General features: G+C 44.5%; 1 protein-coding gene across 4 annotated transcripts in view; it reads right to left on the bottom strand.

The window, feature by feature from the left end:
• Positions 1 to 11,621, bottom strand: part of Ppp4r1 (protein phosphatase 4 regulatory subunit 1) — a 59,802-nt gene extending 48,181 nt beyond the window's left edge. For 2 of the 4 annotated variants that reach the window (XM_045143133.1, XM_045143134.1), the window contains exons 1-2: positions 11,040 to 11,142; positions 10,791 to 10,835 (exon numbers count right to left, since the gene is read on the bottom strand). In XM_045143133.1, coding sequence (XP_044999068.1) covers positions 10,791 to 10,835; positions 11,040 to 11,046 — 52 coding nt within the window. In that variant the 5' untranslated portion in view covers positions 11,047 to 11,142. Of the gene's footprint in view, positions 1 to 10,626; positions 10,700 to 10,790; positions 10,836 to 11,039; positions 11,143 to 11,594 lie in introns of those variants that run through there. The other 2 variants (XM_045143135.1, XM_045143136.1) reach the window with 2 other exon arrangements.
• Positions 11,622 to 20,474: the final 8,853 nt, after the last annotated feature.

The raw sequence follows: 20,474 nt of genomic DNA, 5'->3' as shown, positions 1-20,474 counted from the left end.
GTTTGAGGCCACCCTAAGACTATATAATGAATTCCAGGTCAGCCTGGGCTAGAGTGAGACCCTACCTCAAAAAACCAAAAAAAAAAAAAAAAAAAAAAAAAAAGAAAGAAAGAGAGAGAAGCTGGGTATAGTGGTGCACACCTGTAATACCAACCCTCAGAAAGCTGAGGCAAGACGAGTATCAAAAAAATAAAGAGGGAGAGAGAGAGAGAGAAGGGAGGGAGGTAAGGAAGGTAGAAGAGAAGAAAAATGGAAAGTAAGAAGAAAATGTGAGGAGTTAGGAGGGGAAATAGAGGAAGAACAACAAGAAGAGAGATTTGGAATATCATTACATAATGAAGTAAATAGCAAATAAATAGAGTTAAATTTCTAGGAGTAAAAAATATAGGGTTGGAGGGATGGCCTAGTGGTTAAGGCGTTTGCCTGAAAAGCCAAAGGACCCTGGTTCTATCTCCCAGGACCCACGTTAGCCAGATGCACAAGGGGGTGCACGTGTCTGGAGTTTGTTTGCAGTGGCTGGAAGCCCTGCCATGCCCATTCTCTCTCTCTTTCTCTGTCAAAAAGTAAATAAATAAAAATAAAATATTTAAAAAAAAATACAAGTGGTGAAAAATCAAGAGGCTGGGGGAAAGACCTAGAGTTCAGGTAGATGGGTAAGGTGTAATAAGATTGAGAGCATTTCCCAAATGCTAACAGCTTTCACAGTTGTTTGTTTGTAGATAGTGTGTTTGGATAGTGTCTCACTATGTAGCCCAGGCAAGCCTCAAACTCATGGCAATCCTCCTGCCTCAGCTTCTAAAATGCTGGCATGATAGGCACTGACACCCAGGTTAAAGCACTTCTTTTTTATTCTTACTTCCTAGACTTCCGCTTCATCCCTTAGCTGACTGTCATTTATCCATCAGTGGCTGTCACCACCTCACAAGTATATTTGGCCTCTTCACAGCAAGACAGGGAGGGCTCTGCAGAACAGGAATTTTCACTCTTCTCATTGCTTTTCCCCAGGAAAAAAAGTAAGCACTTAGGGACTTTTGAGGCAAATAAGTCTACTTTGTACTCAAGAACAGATTTTATCTTTTAAAAAAAATATTTTTTTTTTATTTATTTGATAGAGCAAGAAATAGGCAGAGAGACACAGAAAGAGAGAGAGAGAGAGTGAATGAGTAAGTGAGTGAGAGAGGGAGGGAGAGAATGGGCATGCCAAGGCCTGCAGTCACTGCAAATGAACTCCAGATGCATGTGCCACCTTGTTCATCTGGCTTATGTGGGGCCTGGGGAATTGAACCGAGGTTTTCTGGCTTTGCAGGCAAGTGCCTTAACCACCAAGCCATCTCTCCAGTCTCAGATTTTATCTTTGTTCTGGCCATTTGCTTAGGAAAGAAATACAACAGCACATAAGAAACTTCTCCCAAATGCTACATGAATAATAGAAATGACTAATGATTTCCCAATCAAATCCCCAGTGGGATTGCTTAAACAGCATTTAAAATGCCTATTTTGAAAAGCCAAAGAGCATGCAGTACTCTTTACTGCCATGTCCACCAATCTCTTCCCAGTGTACTAAATATACTTAGTTTTCTTTCCAAAAAGGGGGAGGGGGAGAAGGGAAGGAGGAATAGATGGAAGGAGGCAAAGAAAGAAAGGGAGAAGGAAGGAACGTGAGAGTAAAGCATGGGTCCATCTTACAAAATTGACTAAACAGATAAAACTACCAATGGAACTCTATTAAGAAGAGATTATAAAAGATAATACAGGGCTGGAGAGATGGCTTAGTGGTTAAGCGCTTTCCTGTGAAGCATAAGGACCTGGGTTTGAGGCTCGATTCCACAAGACCCATGTTAGTCAGATGCACAAGGCGGCGCACGCGTCTGGAGTTCGTTTGCAGTGGCTCAAGCCCTGGCGCGCCCATTCTCTCTCTCTTTCCCTCTCTCTATCTGCCTCTTTCTCTGTCTGCCATTCTCAAATAAATAAACAACAACAAAAAACACTTTAAAAAAAGATAATACAGCTACTTTTAACTACTTTACCTTATTCAAATACAAGTATTTTCTGAATTAAAAAAAGCACTAATAGCAAAACATGGTCTTCCCCTTCAGACAAAGTAGAGACTTATCTCCAAAGTTTGGTGGTTAAAGAAACAAGTGAGCCAGGCGTGGTGGCGCACGCCTTTAATCCCAGTACTCGGGAGGCAGAGGTAGAATTGCTGTGAGTTCGAGGCCACCCTGAGACTACAGAATGAATTCCAGGTCAGCCTGGGCTACAGTGAGACCCTATACCCGGAAAACCAAAAAAAAAAAAAAAAAAAAAGAAAGAAAGAAAGAAAGAAACAAGTGAGATGCTGCAGGCACCCCAGATTGCTGCCTAGAGGGATAGGCCTCAGCACCAAGTGACCCCAATGCCATGTTCTAACAGACTACTTACTTGAGAACCCAGGAAGCCCATTGTAGCCATTGTAGCAAGCTTTTGTGAGCACGGCAGAGGACCCCTTCTAGTTTTGCTCTTTTGTTTTGTTTCTTTGAGGTAGGGTCTCATTCTAACTCAGGCTGACCTGGAATTTACTATGTAGTCTCAGGGTGGACTTAACTCATGGCAATCCTCCTACCTCAGCCTCCCCAGTACTGGGAATAAAGGTGTGTGCCACCATACCCAGCTAGTTTTGCTGTTTTGAGACAGGATCTCACTACGTAGCTCAGGTTTGCTCTGAACACATACTATTTCAGTCTTCCAAATGCTGGACACCATATGCTGCACACCACACCCAGTTTAGAACACCGATTCTTGAGTTTTTAGATGAATATGGAAATTGCGTACAAGTGTGAGAGTCTAAAAAAAAATCAGGTCCTTGATTATCACACACACACACACACCAAAAAAAAAAAAAAAAAAAAAAAAAAACAGGAAGAGTTCCTGTCTTCACCAACCACAATGACAAAATAACCTCTTTAGGGACTTGTTGTTCAGAAGGCAGGGAAATAGGAAGACAAGATAAAAGGAGAACACTATGACTATGATCGAAATACATTATATACTTGTTGTACGTATGTCAACAAAAATGCTTAAAAATCTCTGTAGTATACAGGACAGCAAGCAGATACTCAGCGGTATGGTCATGGAAGAGTCAAATTAAAAGCCCCACACAAGGGCTGGTCTAATTTTGCCCACCAAAAGCTTCAAGCAAGCACAACAGGACTTTAAATCTATCTATGTTCTAGAATAAAATTCAAGAGTATATAAATGAATATAAAAATATCTAACATTCAACACAGACCCACAATGTCTAATATCCAAAAAAAATTATCAAATAGGCTAAAAGTAGGAAAATGTAAATCATGAAGAGAAAAATTCAACAGAATTAGTAGACAGGGACATAATTCTTATAACTGTATTCCCTATGCTGAAGGTATGGGTACACACCTATCATCCACACACTCAGGAGGAAGCAGAGGGAGCAGTGCAAGAGAGACATGAACACTGGGGATTTTATCCCCAAATGATCTTCTAGAGAAGGAAAAAATCCCAATAAGAAAAGGCTGGATAAGATCAAGATCAGGTAATAGAAAAGAAATGAACAAGGATCTTGAAGACAATGAATGAAAAAAAAAATCCCACCTGAAATAGGGGGGGGGGGGGAAAAGAAAGAAAAGAAACCCACAGAGAGAAGAGTAGAGCATCGTTTAACTGTAGGGCAATGTCAAGCATTTCAATACCTGTATACTTGACATCTCCAAAGGAGAGAGATGAATGTAAAAATATTTGGGAAATAATGGACAAAAATAATTCCAAAGCTCGGGGCTGGAGAGATGGTTCCGTCAGTAAAGTACTTACGGCACAAGCATGAGGGCCTGAGTTCAGATCCCTAGCACCCGAGTAAAAACTGAATGCATGTGCCTGTAATCCCAGAGTTGGAGACAGGAAGATCATTGGCACCTGATGGCTAGCTAGTCTAGCAGAATCAGTGAGTTCCACATTTAGTAAAATACTGACTCAAAAAATTAAGGCAGGGACTGAAGTAACAGCTCAGCAGTTAAAGCACTTGTTTACTGGGCATGGTGGAGCACGCCTTTAATCCTAGCATTCGGAAGGCAGAGGTAGGTGGATCTCCATGAGCTTGAGACCACCCTGAGACTACAGAGTTAATTTCAGGTCAGCCTGGACCAAAGAGAGACCCTACCTTGAACTCCCCCCCCCCCACCAAAAAAAGGACTTGCTTACAAAGACTGACAGCCTGGGTTTGATTCCCCAGGACCCATGTAAGGCCAGATGTACAAAGTGTCTGGAGTTCATGTGCAGTGGTACTAGGTCTTGGTGTGCCCATTCTCATTAATATTCTCTTTCTCTCTCTCAGCTTGCAAATAAATAAATATTTTTTTAAAGTTAAGGTAGAGAACAATTGAGAAAGACAACCAAAGTCAACCTGTAGCCTCCACCAGCATGCAAACATACATGCATGCACACACATGATGCATGCACATGCATGCAAAAAATACTAAAAATTCCAATTTTAATGAGAACTACTAGTGCACAGGCACAAGGGATTCAATGAAGCCCATGAGCAATAGATAGGAAAAAAATACCAACCCATAATATAATAAATCTGCTTAAAACTACCCATAAAATCTTTTAGCTAAGTAGAGAAAACTCACTTTACACACAGAACTAAGACTAGAATGGCAGCGCACTTCTTAGTTGAGTGCAGACTGGAAGGCAGTAGGACAACTTTAAAATATTAGCAGCAAGTAGTCTCCACCTATCACTGTGGACCCAACAAACAGAACCTTTTTCAAATGAAGGGAAACAAAGGCTTTTTTTCCATCCATGCAAAAGCTGACATTATCAGCAGCAGAAGTATTGAAGATCTACAGACCAAAGGGAAATTACACCTGCATCTCCACAAAGAAGCAGTGTGATAAATGGGAAGTCTGTAGTAAATCCAAAGGCATTTCTTTAAAATAGAGTTGTTTAAAGCAAAACTATGTGCAGTAAAATACAATATATGAGTGAAAGGTACTATGGAGTACCTGACATGCAGAGCTGAAATGTGTGACTGGGGCTGCAGAAATGGCTTAATGGTTAAGGTGCTGCTTGCCTGCAAAGCCTAAGGACTCATGTTCGATTCTCCAGATCCCATGTAAGCCAGATGCACAAAAGTGAGGCAAGCACAAAGTTGCACATGCCCACTGGGTGGCACAAATGTCTGGGGTTCAACTGCAATGGCTGAGGCCCTGGTGTGCCAATCCGCTCTCTAAAAGAATAAAAAAGAAAAAAGAAAGAAAAAGAAAAGAAAAGAAAAGAAAGAAATGTGTGACTGTAAGCAGAAGACACCAGAGGCAGAAAGCACACTGAATGCCTTACACTATGTAAGTGAAGTTAACTGTGGTGAGCCAAAGATACACCCCAATTTTAAGTATTCAAGCAACCACTATCTTAGGAGAAAATTATGAAAGACTAATGAATAATAATACAAAAAAGAGACCACAAGAAGGATAAAAGGAGAAAGGGAAAAGATGGGACAAGATGGAAAACCCAACCATACTACTATTAAATATATTAAGTGCATATGGCTTAAATATCCCAATTAAAAGGCAAATTAGCACATTTAAAGTATCAAATTACTCTTTCTCTGCCTCTTTCTGTCAAATAAATAAATAAAAATAAAATATCTTAAAATATCAAATTAAAAGTAGTATTTAACCATGTATATAATTACACAGTATAGAAAATGTTTGTATTGCTTCAGATCTACAATTATGGCAAAGTACCATATTCATTATGAATTGAAGAGCTGTAGAAGAGATGCAGAAGACACCCACTCAGTCTCAGTTTTCCCCTTCATAATGTAAGACAGCTAAGCTAGTGTGACCTCTTAGGTACCTTTGTGCAGGCTCTAGAATTCTATGACTATGACCAAACGGTTTCATCAGAGTCTCCCATGTGTTCATCAGATACAAGACAAACGTAAAACAAAACCCTAACTCAACTTCAGGGACTTCCAACCCTACAAGAAAGTTGATGGGCAAAAGTTCCTTACCAACAAAGGAGAAAAATCCTTTTATTCCAAAATGTACATTTTGGTGTGCACGTATGTGTGGTGTATGCATGTGAGTGCACATGTGTGAGCCCCGTGTGCACATGTGTGGAGGCCAGAGAACATGTACACTATCTTCGTCTATCACTCAGCTGTGTTCCTTGAGACAGTCTTTCTCACTGCACCCACAGCTGCTGCCTTTATTCTGACTGACCACACTCATTCCCCACAGGCCTGGGGTTACAGGTATGCACACTAAACTCAGCTGTTTATATGGGTGTTGGGGAATTGAACTCAGAGCAAATCAGGTCCTACTCGCAATGGCAAGTGCTCTTACCTGCTGAGCCATCTTTCCAGGCCCTCTCAAAAAAAAAATTTTTTTTTTGCCAAAATTCATATAAACATAGATATAAACCAATAGTTTAATAACCAAAGTCTTTGCCTTGCTGAGAAGACTGGTGCAAAAGGACCAGGTTGAATTTGTGCCCAAATAAATGTGGCTGACTTCTGCACTTTCCCTAGAGAGGCTATCTTTCACTGGCAAAAACAAACTGTGCATGTAGTTCCCGTGGTCTTCTTATGGGAAGGGGGCATGCAGCTACAATCACATTCATCCTTCCAAAGGGTTTTCCTCTTTTTTCTTCTTTCTAAAAAAACTCTGAAAGGAATAGTTAGCATGGGGATTATTATGCTAGGTTCTCTACAGACCTGGGGACCACTAAAACCATGTGAAAGCGCTGTTTTCTAGGGTATTGCTTTTCTTGTATGGTCTTGTCGGTAGCAATCAAAACGTGTTACCAGTTGCATGACAGCACCTAGATATCATTCCTTTCAAAGGTACCTCCCTAGGGTTTTGAATAATTCTCTGAAAGCTACTGAACACAGCCCCAAGTTACTTCTTACTTCTCACCTCCTGTGACAGCAAGGACTAGGTGAAGTTTATCGAAATGGGCTTTCAAAAGTAGCCAGAGAAACTAGAGACTTAGAGGAACACAGCCAGGGCAGTCACATGCAGCTAGTTCTAGACCCATCATTTCTGCAGTCTATTTCAACACTCCTTCAAACCCAGGAAGTCTCTCCCATGGGAAAATCCTGTAGTGTGGCACATTCCATAACCTAGCTTCAAAAGTTCCTCAACACTGTACTTTGTTACTGCCAGAACAAGAGTGGGCAAAGATGAAATGAGCTAGATTACACCCAGGCTCCACTCCTCCCCTTATGTTTAAACTAGACCACATGCAGGACCCTAGATGGAATTTTAAGAGTATTTTATGCATGGCTTCAAACGAAATGCCTATATGGCAAGTTTTGATTGCTGAGTGTTATGAGCTCAGAATGTTAGTAGAGGACATTTAAAACAGTATTTTAAAGCAGAAAGTCTAGGTTGAAAGTCTGTCTGAACTCATGAGTTTTGACCCTCAATAAAATAAATCCTTTTTGGCACCAATTAACTTATCTACCAATGTCAGAACACCAGAGCCTGCACATTACAGCACTGTGGGAAGAATAACCTATGAAGGCTACTGTAAATTACTAAATGTTGTAGACCCTTCCTTTTAAAATAATGTTCTTCCATACGTTTCTTTGATTAAAGTTTAGATTTTAATCAAAATCTTTCAATGAATTTTCATAAGGATGAGCTCATCAAATCTATCTCTTAAGTTCTACCTTACCCACTTTAGAAATTTAGAACTCTGATTTGCGTTGAAGTTGCTATCTTTAGGTGTTATTGCTGACAATAAAAACTTGAAATATTTCTCTTAAATTATAAACCAGAATTCTAAAAACTTAAAAAATACATTTTCATCTTATTGTCCTAAAGTTAATTTAAATAATACTAATAATGATTTTATTTGCCTTTATAGTCTTTTCAAATATAATACAATACATTCATTTTCCACTTCTTGGGTTACAGAAACTTTTTCTCCAAAGGTGCCAGCCAAATCAGTCTTTAAACAACTCTCTCCCCTATTCTACACTGTACAGACTTTGGAGCTTGAGACAGAAGCCCTGGCACTTTTATTACAGTCTGACAACGCCCCCTCAAAAGCTCCAAACCCCAATGTCATACTGCACTGTTCAAGCTGCAGACAACCCACCCAACAGAATCACTCTATCATCACCATCTAGGCTCTGCATTTAGGAAAGGCAGCCAAGGTTCTAGCGCTTGACCACAGAATCATTTCTCCCCATCCTAAGGGTGATGGGGACCCAGCTGGCTGCAGTGAGAGGACTCTGGAGGCTGGCCACCGCCAAAGTGAAACTCATCAGCACAAGCTAGTAACTCTAGTCATAAGGTCTCTGAAACCCTGTTCTTTACAATCCCTGACCCTCCACTATGCTCAGCTCCTCCAGGATATGCAAGCTTTTTTTTTTAACCTCCTTACCAATTAGCCTTTCCCCCTCATTCTTTCTCCCTCCACAAAAGATGCAAGCGTCCTTCAACTGCAGTTATGTCCATCCTCTGAATATTCTGAGTGAAAGTACCACCTGCAAAAACTTTAGCAACTGAGAAAGATTAGCAATTACTCTAACAAAATTTTCAACCAAATTATAAATAACCAGCTATTTGTGCCTTCAAATGCCTAAGGTTTTATCTCTATCAGGAAAGGACCTTAAAAATGTGCAATGGGCTGGGTGTAGTGGGTACACATCTTTAATCCCAGCACTTGGGAGGCAGAGATGCTTTTTTTGTTTGTTTGTTTGTTTTTTGAGATGGGGTCTCTCTCTAGCCCAGGCTGACTTGGAATTCACTATGTAGTCTCTGGGTGGCTCATGTATTACATTTTTATGTACAGACTATAACATTCAACACCACTATTTCCTTCCCAGCTTACTTCTCCTCAAAGCCTTTTCTCAGAACAGTCAGGACAAGCAAGCATCTCTATTCACCAGTCCTGAATGCCTGACAAGCATCAGCTCATGGAAAGTGCTGAACAACCCTTAGAAAGCAAGGAATACTTAATATACCTATTTACAAATGACAAGACTTCATGGAGGAACGAGTTGCCCATGCTGATGCAAAGTGTTACTTCCAAAGCTGCAACAAAGCGTTCAGGCTCCTGTCTTCCCGACCGCGCTCTTAGAAGTGTTCATAAACCACTAGAGGGCATGAGTTGTGACCATTTTTTCCACAGCTCCATCCCAGACCCAGCTGTTTGCAAGCTCCCTGTTGAATGCTTGCAGGAAATGGGTATGCCTTCCCCTCTAAACTGCGTGCCTGAATGTCCAGTCAAGGAGGACAAGGCTCTGGAGCACTTCCTTTTCAGGGTGGGCTGCAGGACACCTCACTGAAAGTGAATGAATGCTGCTGTTTCACTCAACCATTAACACTTGCTGAAGGAAGGACTCTTCCAAGGTATAAGAACAAGAAGCCCCCGCCTCAAGATAAAATAATCAAGGTCACATTTCCAATCCTAACCTGAAAAAGATCCAAAATCCGTAACTGCCTTAGTTATGCCAGAAACATACTACTGGGCTGGGAAAGCATTATAAATGCAATATAAAAGCTGTCCTTCACACATGCAGGCAGCTATTCACGAAAAACAATTTCCACCCAAGCAGATTTCACAAGATCCTATTCATTTGCTTTAAAAACACTCTTTTTAGCGAATCCTTCTAAAGAGTGCCCCTATGCTCAAAACAACCAGGAATTTAAAATTAATTTGGCTAAAGGAAACCACATCAGACATGGCTTAAGATTAACTGCATGATATTTAGAAGAGAAATTTCAATTGCAGCATGTCCACTTTACTCACACAGGTATTCAATCATCTCTCTGGTGAGGGCAAGCTTTCCCCTACGTAAAGGGCAACTGGATCACGGTAAACATCTCAGCTGTACACATTTCTTGGCCCCCTTAAGTCTCCCATGATCTACACATGAAGACAGTTTGCACACTCATTTTAACTGAAATGCATTTCAAAACATTTCAGGCACTATCTTGGATCCTGAGCATAAATTCCAAGTTAACTCACCTTGTCCCGACATCCACCCAAAATCATTTTCTGATGCTTAGAAAGGCACGTAACAAAATGAAAGATTTCTTTCTAAATATCAATTCCTACCCGTCACCACGATGAAAACAATGTCAAAAAGTTGGGGAGGGGTGGGTGCTAATAACACAAATGAGTCAAACTTTTAAAACTTCAGTATCTCAACGGAAATCCGAAGTTTTAGCCATCTGAGGGGATACGGATAAGTTCTGGTCTTTTTGACCTGAAGAAATCTGCTCATCTCAACCTAGTCACGGCTGCCTGCCAAGGCCACACCTTCTAACCTTCTCGAATGCAACGGGGAGGGGAAGGGGTTTGAAAGTGCTGAGAGGTAAAGGAAAACCGCAGGTATGTGATCTGCACCCCATTCAGGACCGGGGGCATGGGGAGGGGGTACGGAAGCCACGACGGGTTCGGGGCACCTCTCAGCCTGACCCGGAGGAGGTGGTGGGGACCGAGCAGCAGTGCGGAAACACCTCCGGGCCGCAGACCCCTCCCTTCCTCAGGGGACAGTGAGGAAGACAAGAGGAAAAACACACCCCACACGCCCCCCCCCCCCACACACGGGGCTTCCCCTGCAGCCGCCCGGCGACGCCCCCCCCTCACCCCAACCCTGTGGGTGGTGGTCCACGGGGCCTCGGGCGGGATCCGAACTTGGGCCACGCGGATGGGTCGTCTCCGGGCCGGGCCGGGCTGCGCGTCGGTTCGCCCGCCCGCCCGCCCTCCCAGCGTGGGGTTCCCGCGGGCCGCCGGCGGGGCGGGTCACTCACGTCCGTCCGCGTCCTCCTGCAGGTCGTCCTGGAGCAGCGAGAGGTCTGCGCGCCGGGGAAGAGAAAGAAAGGGCGGGCGGTCAGCGTCCTCCGGGGCCGGCGCCGCGCCCCAGCCAGCCCGTCCCCCGCCCGCCCGCCCGGCGACCCCGCGCCCGCCGCTCCCTCTCTCTCCCGCCCGGGAACCGCCGCCCTCGCCCTCGCCGCCGCCGCCGCCGCCGCCGCCGCCCGGGGAGAACCGGGGCCACGTACCCGCCATCTTGTGGTCGCCCCCGCCTCCTCGTCTCCCGGGAGCGGCTACACGGAGCGGCGCGAGCCGGGAGCCGGTGGACGCGCGCGGGACGACGACGACGACGACGACGAGGAGGAGGAGGGCCGGCGGGGGCGCGCGCGGGGCGGGCCGAGGGCCCCGGGCCTGCGGCGGCGGCGGCGACGACGACGACGACGGCGGCGGCGGCGAGTCCCGGACGCCCGCCCACCCGCCCGTCTCCCGCGCCCGGCCCGGCCCGGCCCGGCCCGGCGGCGCGCTCACACCCTCGGCCTGAGGCGCGCAGGCGGCCCAGCGTGCGCAGGAGCCGGCGGCGCGAGCTACCCGGGCCGGGGAACCTGCGGCGGCGTTGGCGGCGTTGGCGTTGGCGGCGGCGTTGTGTCCACCCACCGTCACCCCGTTTCCCCCCCCCCCACACCCCCGAGCCCCGGGCCGGGCGGGGTCCCCGCGGGCCCAGCGCTCTTGTTGGGTCACCGGGCCTCGCCCACCGCCTCGCCGGCCGCCCCTCCCTTTCCTCCCTCCGCGTCTCCCTCCCAGACCTGCTCGTGCGGCGGTCCGCGGCCGAGGCTCCCGCCTCCGCGTGGAGGAAGCGCCGCCTCCGCCCGCCCGCCCGGGCCTCGCCGAGCCACGGGGAACAAAAGCCCAGGCCCCGGCCGGACGGCAGTTGACTGACGGAGTCCAGGGTTCCGCCCGGGCAGCCGGGCCAGTCCGGGAGGCACGTTTCGCCAGGGCTGTGGGCGCCGGGTTCTGATCCCGCGCGCCCTTCGCTCGGGCCGCCTCGGGCCGGGGTCACCGCGGCTCTCTTCCGGGATCTCCTCGCTCTGTCTTTTGAGAGCCCCGCGGGGAAGGGTCCCGGGGCTCGCGGGCTAACGGGGGACTGGAAGGAAGGAATGGGGCACAACAGCCCTTGGTATCATAGTGAGTGGTGTGGATGGAGGGTGCCGAGGATTTGCTTTATTTTTTTTAAAAAAAAAAAAAGAAAGAAAGAAATTTTGGCAGAACTTTCTAGCACAGAGTTTATTATTCCCATTGTTTGACGCACGTTAAATTGTTCACTTGAGTTCCCAAGTACAGAGTAGGGCAAGAACCCAAGTTTTCTTAGCCCCAATTCACTGGCCCTTTTATCTCTTGTTTTTGTTTGTTTACTTGACAGAGAAAGGCAGAGAGGGAGAATAGATGCACCGGGGCCTCTAGCCACTGCAAACAAACTCCAGACACATGTGCCACCTTGTGTAGCTGGCTTCCGTGGGTACTGGGGAGTAGAACCTGGTCCTTAAGTTTCACAGGCAAGTGTTTTAATAGCTAAGCCATCTCTCCAGCCCCACTGGTCCATTTTTATGACTACCGTCTAAATCTAACTCCATTTAAAGGCTTCAAAATGGTATTCTGAAGTGGACAGCAAGATACCCAGGAACAATTGATGTCACTCTGGGGGTCTGGTCTCAAAAGACAGACTGAAGGCAACATAGTAGAATTTAGTGAATCCCATACCCCTCCCCCCCCCCCCCCCACTGAGGAGGGCCCAAGCGTACCGGGCAAGGGACCAAAAGAGGAAATATATATATTGCAGACAAGTCCCTCAGTGTGTGTGTGTGTGTGTGTGTGTGTGTGTGTGTAGGTATATATATACATATATTTTTTTTCAGACTAAAGTCAGATCCCTCCATTCATACATTTATATATTGAAATGAGTTATCTAAAGTTACTCCAAAAATTCCCCCTTGGATATTACAAAATAGAATACATTGAAATTGAGTACATATTGAAATTACAAGATTACTTCCTGGCCTTTTGGCTAAGATCAAGTGTGAAATTACAAGAGTGACAAAAATCAAAAGACACTAGCTCCAAATGTCTATCTTAAAAAAAAAAATTATTTTAGGGCTGGAGAGATGGCTTAGCGGTTAAGCGCTTGCCTGTGAAGCCTAAGGACCCCGGTTCGAGGCTCGGTTCTCCAGGTCCCACGTTAGCCAGATGCACAAGGGGGCGCACGCGTCTGGAATTCGTTTGCAGAGGCTGGAAGCCCTGGCGCGCCCATTCTCTCTCTCTCCCTCTATCTGTCTTTCTCTCTGTGTCTGTCGCTCTCAAATAAATAAATAAATAAATAATATTTAAAAAAAAATTATTTTAGAAACAAAGAGAGAATTGGCCCACCAGGGCTTCAGCCACTGCATTGGAATGCCAGATGCTTATGCCACCTAGTGGGCATGTGTGACCTTGCGCTTGCTTCACCTTTTTGCATTTGCCTTACCTGGGATCTGGAGAGTAGAACATGGGTCCTTAGGCTTCACAAGCAAGTGCCTTAACTGCTAAGCTGTCCCTCCAACCATGTTTCAAATTTTTAAAAAATATATTTGGGAGCACAAAGAGAAAATGGACTTGCCAGTGCCTCTTGCTACTTCAAACAAACTCCAGAGGCATATGCCACTTTGTACATTTGGCTTTATGTGGTAACTGGGGAATTGAAACTGCACCAGCAGGCCTAGCAAGAAAGCCCCTTTAACTGCTAAGGCATCTCTCCAGTCTTCAAATATTTCTCTAATATAAGATTAATTTAATTTAGACTAAAGATAAAACATAACATATTTCTCCTCTTTCCTCTCAGAATGCACTTTTGTGAATTCAGTAGGCTGGGTATTAGGAACTCACAAATTTATCGACAGAAACCATCCCCAAAGGACTCAGACCAGGAGCCATCTGCCATGTTAGTTGCTTGCTTTGTTAACACTCTACTTCAGTTGTGGGCAGGAAAAGGAAAGACTCAAATTGGCCCTTTATGCTAACTTGCCATCTCTTTGGACCATGTGCCATTGTGTTTTGGCCACTAGGCAGATATAGTTGAAGACAATAGCCATGACATTGCCCTCCTCAGTCTGATCAGACTTAGATTCTCAGTGATCATGCGGACCTAGAGATAAGGTGCCAAGTGTGAGCCTAGCACGTGATGTGAGTCGCTCTCCTTTGGAAGGAAGACCTCAGTAACTTCATTGCCTGTTTGCCAGGGGAATGGCAAAGCTGAGTAATTTCACCACATTGTTCGATAACTTTTGTTTAGCCTTCACTTACATATTGTGATTGGTCCCTTTATGCCATGTGGCAAAGATTTGTCAGGTACCTTTACTCATAATTTGTCACATACACATGGTTTTATTTATTTATTTTTCTCTTTGTTTCCTTTAAGTTAGGAGAAATGGTTTCACCTCTCTAAAACATACTGTCAGGACAGGGCAATGGCTCAATGGTTAAAGGCTTACAAAACCTGCCAACCCAGGGTTCAATTTCCCAGTACCTACTAAAAGCTAGATGCAAAATATGACACATGTATCTGGAGTTCATTTGTAGCAAGAAGAGGACCTGGTGAGCCCATACTCTCCCCATCCCCCATGCACAGGTGGAGAAAAAAAATACTAATATTGGGCTGGAGAGATGGCTTAGCGGTTAAGCGCTTGCCTGTGAAGCCTAAGGACCCCGGTTTGAGGCTTGGTTCCCCAGGACCCACGTTAGCTAGATACACAAAGGGTCACACACGTCTGGAGTTCGTTTGCAGCAGCTGGAGGCCCTGGCACCCCCATTCTTTATCTGCCTTTCTCTCTTGGTTGCTCTCAAATAAAAATAAACAAAAATTAAAAAAATAGTAATATTAAAAAACAAGATGCACTGTCTTCCCCCTCTTACAAGAACACTGAAACAAAGAAGCCAATCATTTATTCAGTGTACAATCACACCAATTTCACTTGTAGTTTATCCTATGGATTCCCGAAACTTGTCTAGTGGTCAGAGTACACCATGAGCTCTAAATTCCTGTCCTGCTCTGCTACTATAATCTGCTATTAGAGAAAGTGTATTTGACTACTGACTTTTTTTTTTTTTTTTTTTTTAAGAGCAGGAGAGATAGAGAATTGGCATGCCAGGGTGTCAGCCATTGAAGTTGGATTCCAGACAATTGCATCACCTGGTGGGCATGTGCAACCTTGCACTTGCCTCACCTTTGTGCGTCTGGCTTATGTGGTATCTGGAGAGTCGAACATGGGTCCTTAGGCTTCGCAAGCAAGTGCATTAACCGCTAAGCCATCTCTCCAGCCCTACTACTGACTTTTAAAGATAAATCCTCCCTGCCTAAGAGTCTTTGGGCACCTCAAATACCACAGACATAAACATCACAGGGGAAATATTGCCAGTAAGCAGCTGCAAGAACAAAAACCCACCTGATGTTGGGTGACACTATCCCATTTCATTCTTGTGTCAATGACTATTTTTTTGCCTTCAGAATGTTCATTCAGGAAGCTGAAAGTATATAAAAGCTATACCTATTAGTTACTAGGATTTTCTTTCATTTCTTCCTTTTTAGTTTCTTTCCTTCCTCCCTCCCTGCCTTCTTTTGGAGACCATCTTTTACAGCCCAGGTTAGCCGCAAACTTGTTAAATACCTGAGTGCTAGGACTACAGTTGTGTTCTATTATGCCTAGTTTTATGTGGTGCCAAGGATCGAGCCTGGGGTTTCCTGCAATCTAGGCTAACACTCTAATAACTGTTCTACATTACTAGCCCTTGGTGTGTGTGTACATGTACCATGTGGGTGCATGTGTGTATGGGGGCATGTGGAGGTCAGAGGATGACTTATGGTGTCCTTCCTTAGGAATACCATCCACCTTTCTTCTTGCTTTTTCCTTTGGTGGAGGAGGTTTGAGGCAGGGGTCTCACTGTAGCCCAAACTCTGTAGCCCCAGCCTCCCAAATGCTGAGATTGTAGTCATGAGATTACAGGTCCCTCCCTCATTGGCCTGGAGCTTGCCAAGTAAGCTACACTAGTAGAGAACCTCAGGACTCCTATCTTTGCCTCCCCAGTGTTGAGATAACAGGTGGGCACTGCCATGCTTGGCATTTTCAAATGGGCTGTAGAGATCAAATGGGTCCTCATGCTTGCAAGGCAAGCCTTCCTCCCCAGATCATTTCTTTTTGGTATGTGCATGTGTGTAGTAGTACATGTCGTGTGTATGTGTGTATGCACATCCATATGTACACATGTGGAGGCCAGAGGAGAATGTTGGGTGTGCCTCTTCCATGACTTAATCTGCATGTTTCCTTGAGACAGTCTCTCACTGATTCCAGAGCCTGCTGTTTTCATGAGCCCTAGCAATTCCCTGTGTCTGCTGCCTGCAAAACTAGGGTTACAGGCATGCATCACTGTGCCCAGCTGTTTATGTGGGTTCTGGGGAATTGAACGCAAGTGGTGTCAGGTTCCCTCAGGCCTTCATGCTTGCACAGGAGGACCTCTTACCTGCTAAGCCATCTGTCTGGCACCCCCTTATTTCTTTAAAAAAGTGTATATTCATTGTACAAAATAATGGGGCTTTCATATGATATTTTCATACATGTTTATCCAGTATTTTGCTCGTGGTCACCATTGTATTTTTTTTTTTTTTTTTTGAGACAGGGTCTCACAGCTCAGGCTGACCTGGAACTCACTCTGTAGCTCCAGGTTGGCCTTGAACTCATGGCAATCCTCCTTCACCAGCCTCCTGAGTGCTGGGATTAAAGGTGTGCACCACTATTCCTGACATTTTTGTTTTGTTTTTATTGGAGGTAGGATCCCATTCTAGCTCAAGCTGACCTGATATTCACTATGTAGTCTCAGGGTGGCCTTGAACTCATGGCGATCCTCCTACCTCTGCCTCCTGAGTGCTGGTATTAAAGGTTTGTGCCACCACGCCTGGCTCCCAACATGTTTTTTAAAAAATATTTTATTTTTTTATTTATGAGAGAGAAAGAGACAGAGAGAAAGTGAGAATGGGCATGTCAGGGCCTCTAGCCACTGCACAGGAACTCCAGACACATGTGCCTCCTTGTGCAGCTGGCATACATGGGTCCTGGGGAATTGAACTGGGGTCTTTGAAGGCTTTGCAGGCAAATGCTTTAACCACTAAACCATTTCCCAAGTCCCCATATTTTTAACCTTAAAAAAGACAGTCAGGAAATGGAGAACTACCTATATAATAAAAATGCCTTTAGAGTTGGGCAAACCCTGTGTCACTGAAAAACAAAGGAGCTAGGCATAGTGGCTCATGTCAGTACTCAGGAGGGTGAGGTAGGAGTATTGCTATGAGTCTGAGCCCAGTCTGGGCTACAGGGCAAGTTCCGGGTCAGCCTGGACTACAGTGAGACCCTATCTCAAAACAGCAGCAGCAACAACAACAAAACTCCAAGTTTTCTTTTTTTTTTTTCAAGGTAGGGTCTCACTAGCTGACCTGGAATTCACTATGGAGTTTCAGGGTGGCCTTGAACTCATGGCAATCCTCCTACCTCTGCCTTCTGAGTGCTGGGATTAAAGGCATGCTCCACCACGCCCGGCAACTCCAAATTTTTTAAAACTGTGTCTTAGTATTAATTCCCATTAACTTCTATATTTAATGCTGGGTTGTTGTGTTGGCCATCTTATTACCAAGAAAGATGCCTTATTTCCAAGTAAGATAAACATTTTAAAAAACGCTATTGTCAATTTCTTATTTTTTTTTAATTGTGTAAAGGCACATTTAAAAACATTTTCCTATCCCTGCTTAGACTTCTTGCCTCTGTAAAAGCTGCATGTCAAGGTGACATTCCACAACATGAAATCCTAACCTTTTCTTTGTTTTTCATCATTTGGCTTTGTTTTTCAGAGACATTTGATCTTTTTACACACATCAGACTAAGATACATTTTTCTCATACCAGAAAGAAGAGGTGCCAGAGTAGGAAAGGGGGCATAGCTCAATGATAGAGTGCCTGCCCAGCATGCTCAGAGTCCTGGGTTTTACTTAATACACACACACAGTAAAAGGAAGAGGGATGGAGAGATGGCTTAGCAGCTAAAGCACTTGCCTGCAAAGTCAAAGGACTTTCGATTCCCCAGTACCCATATAAGCCAGATGCACAAAGTGGCATATGTGTTTGGAGTTTGTTTGCAATGGGTGGAGGCCCAGGCATGCCCATTCTCTCTATATGCCTCTTTCTCTCTCTCATGTAAATACATACATATATATATATATATACACACACATATATACACATACATATACATATATATGTAATATATATATATATGTATATATATATATGTATGTATGTATAAAAGGAAGGGCTGGGGGAAAACAGGAGAGGAAAAAATTAGCTCTAGAACTGGGCTGTGCCCACAGCTGGCCCTGCTGTCAGCCTGTTTCTTCACTGCAGAATACAGTGGAACATCTGCTCCAAACCAAACAGTTCAGCTCCATTTCCAAGTTTCTTAGCATAGGCTTGTGAACAAAACTCCATCCTATGAGAGCCACGAGGTAAACCACCTAGAAGGGACAGTCAATCTCCTGTTTCTTACACACCATGCGAATACTCTAGACTTTCCTAGTGGTCCAGCTGAGCAGGGCCGAAAGGATGTTCCACTAAGGAATTCTGTAGTTACTCCCATTGAGGTACTGTATGTTACACATCTGTTCCACAGGCTTAATTCCATTAGAGAAACCAAAATGTGCAAACAGCATTGGGTGAATTAAAATGTCAGTGCTAATTTTCTTTATGCCTTTCTTGGGACACAAAGCATCCATGGTAATCCCGTTCAAAGTGATATGGAAGAGCCTGCTGTAATGCCTGGTGGAGTGTGTGCTGAGGAAATGTTTTCTGTTCTGAATCCAAATGGTGGAGTGAAGCTGAACCAGGAAAACAACATGGCAGTCCCCATATTCAAACCCAGATAAATTCTGGTTGATTCTAAGCTCTTCACTATGGCCCTGTGCAGAATTTGCTTTGAATTTAACTTCTGTGTAACAACAAAAGATGCTTTTGGACTGGAGAGATGGCTGAGCGGATTTAAGGTCCTTGCCTGCAAAGCCTAAGGATCCATTTTTGATTGCACAGTACCCATGTAAAGCTAGATGCATAAGGTGGCACATGCGTCTGGAGTTCATTTACAGTGGCTAGAGGCCCTGGCATGCCCATTCTTCCTCTCTCCCTCCTTCCCTCTTTCTCTCAAATAAATATTTAAATATTATTTCTTGGCCAATTTCTCTGGTATCCAAACAGCCTATCTCTCCACATGTGCAGCCTACATTTTATCTTTAATTATTCTAAAGCTATCATAATTCTGTATGGGTTTCCTGTTGAAACAGACATTCTTTTACCCTGTTTCTAACCAAAATCTTGCCCAGGGTACTCACCATTTCAGAACAGTATCAGCACCATTTTAACTAGCTGTTTTATTTGTTCAGGCCAAGGACGCAAAAACAGCCTTTCTTGCATAATATCTTGCTCATTTTTTGAAAAATTTGAGAATATTCCATGATGGCCACACCCCCTCCCCACAAATAGCCTTTTGCTGCCGTCTCATTCTTCTGTGTGCAGCCAAGTTGTCTGCATGGACAGTTATTGAATATTTACAGATAAAGAATCAAGCTTGAAGAAGAAATTGTATCATTTGTAATCACTCACTTGTGTCTTCCCACATACCCACACAGAGCTACACATAACTACACATGTATCTTCTGTGTTGTGTCCAGCTGCCTCATGCTACTGCTGCTATGTCTTTCCCACCATGAGAGACTGTAACCTTAAACTGTGAGCTAAAATAAAACAAGCCATTCTTCTAAGTTGTTTTTTTTAAAAACTATTTTATTTATTTAGTTTAAAGAAGGAAGAGGGAGAGAGAGACAGAGAGAATGGGTATGTCAGGGTTTCTGGCTGCTGCAAATGAACTCCAGATGCATGTGCCACTTTGTGCACCTGGTGTTAGTAGGTACTGGGGAATTGAACCTGGGTCCTTTGGCTTTGCCAGCAAGTGCCTTAACCACTGAACAATCTCTCCAGCCCCTAGGTTAGTTTTTGTCATGCATTGTCACAGCAATGAGAATGGTAAATAATATAGCATTACATTAAAACTACAAAAGATTGGAGAACTTAGCTTTTGTTTTGTTTATGTTTTATTTGGAAATGGTCTCATGTAGCCCATGTAGAGGAGGAAAGAGGCAGATAGGGATAGATGCACCAGGGCTTCCAGCCTCTGCAAAAGGACTCCAGACACATGTGCTGTCTTGTGCACCTGGCTTATGTGGGTCCTGGGGAATTGAACCTGGGTCCTTAGGCTTCACTGGCAAGCACCTTAACCACTAAGCCACATCTCCAGCCCCAGATATTTTTATAAAAGCTTGTATGAATTTCCAGCTACCTGTCTGGAGGAGGTGTCATGGGGTGGATCCTGGGGTCCAGCCTAAAGGTGTGCAAAGCAGTCTGAGCTCTGCCTGGGTTTCTGATGTTTGGTGTGATTTTGTGCTTGTGGGACTGGCTGTTTTAGTTGTCTCTCTCGGGCCTGTGAAAGGAATCCAGCTTCTTCTGCCATCTATGGAACCTTCCCTTGGATCTGTAAGCTGAAATAAATCCCTTCCTCCCATAAACTGTGTCT

Source organism: Jaculus jaculus, chromosome 2 (assembly GCF_020740685.1).
Source record: "Jaculus jaculus isolate mJacJac1 chromosome 2, mJacJac1.mat.Y.cur, whole genome shotgun sequence".
NCBI lineage: Eukaryota > Metazoa > Chordata > Mammalia > Rodentia > Dipodidae > Jaculus > Jaculus jaculus.
The sequence above is the reverse complement of the archived record's forward strand: the minus strand, read 5'-3'. Positions and strand labels throughout refer to the sequence as shown.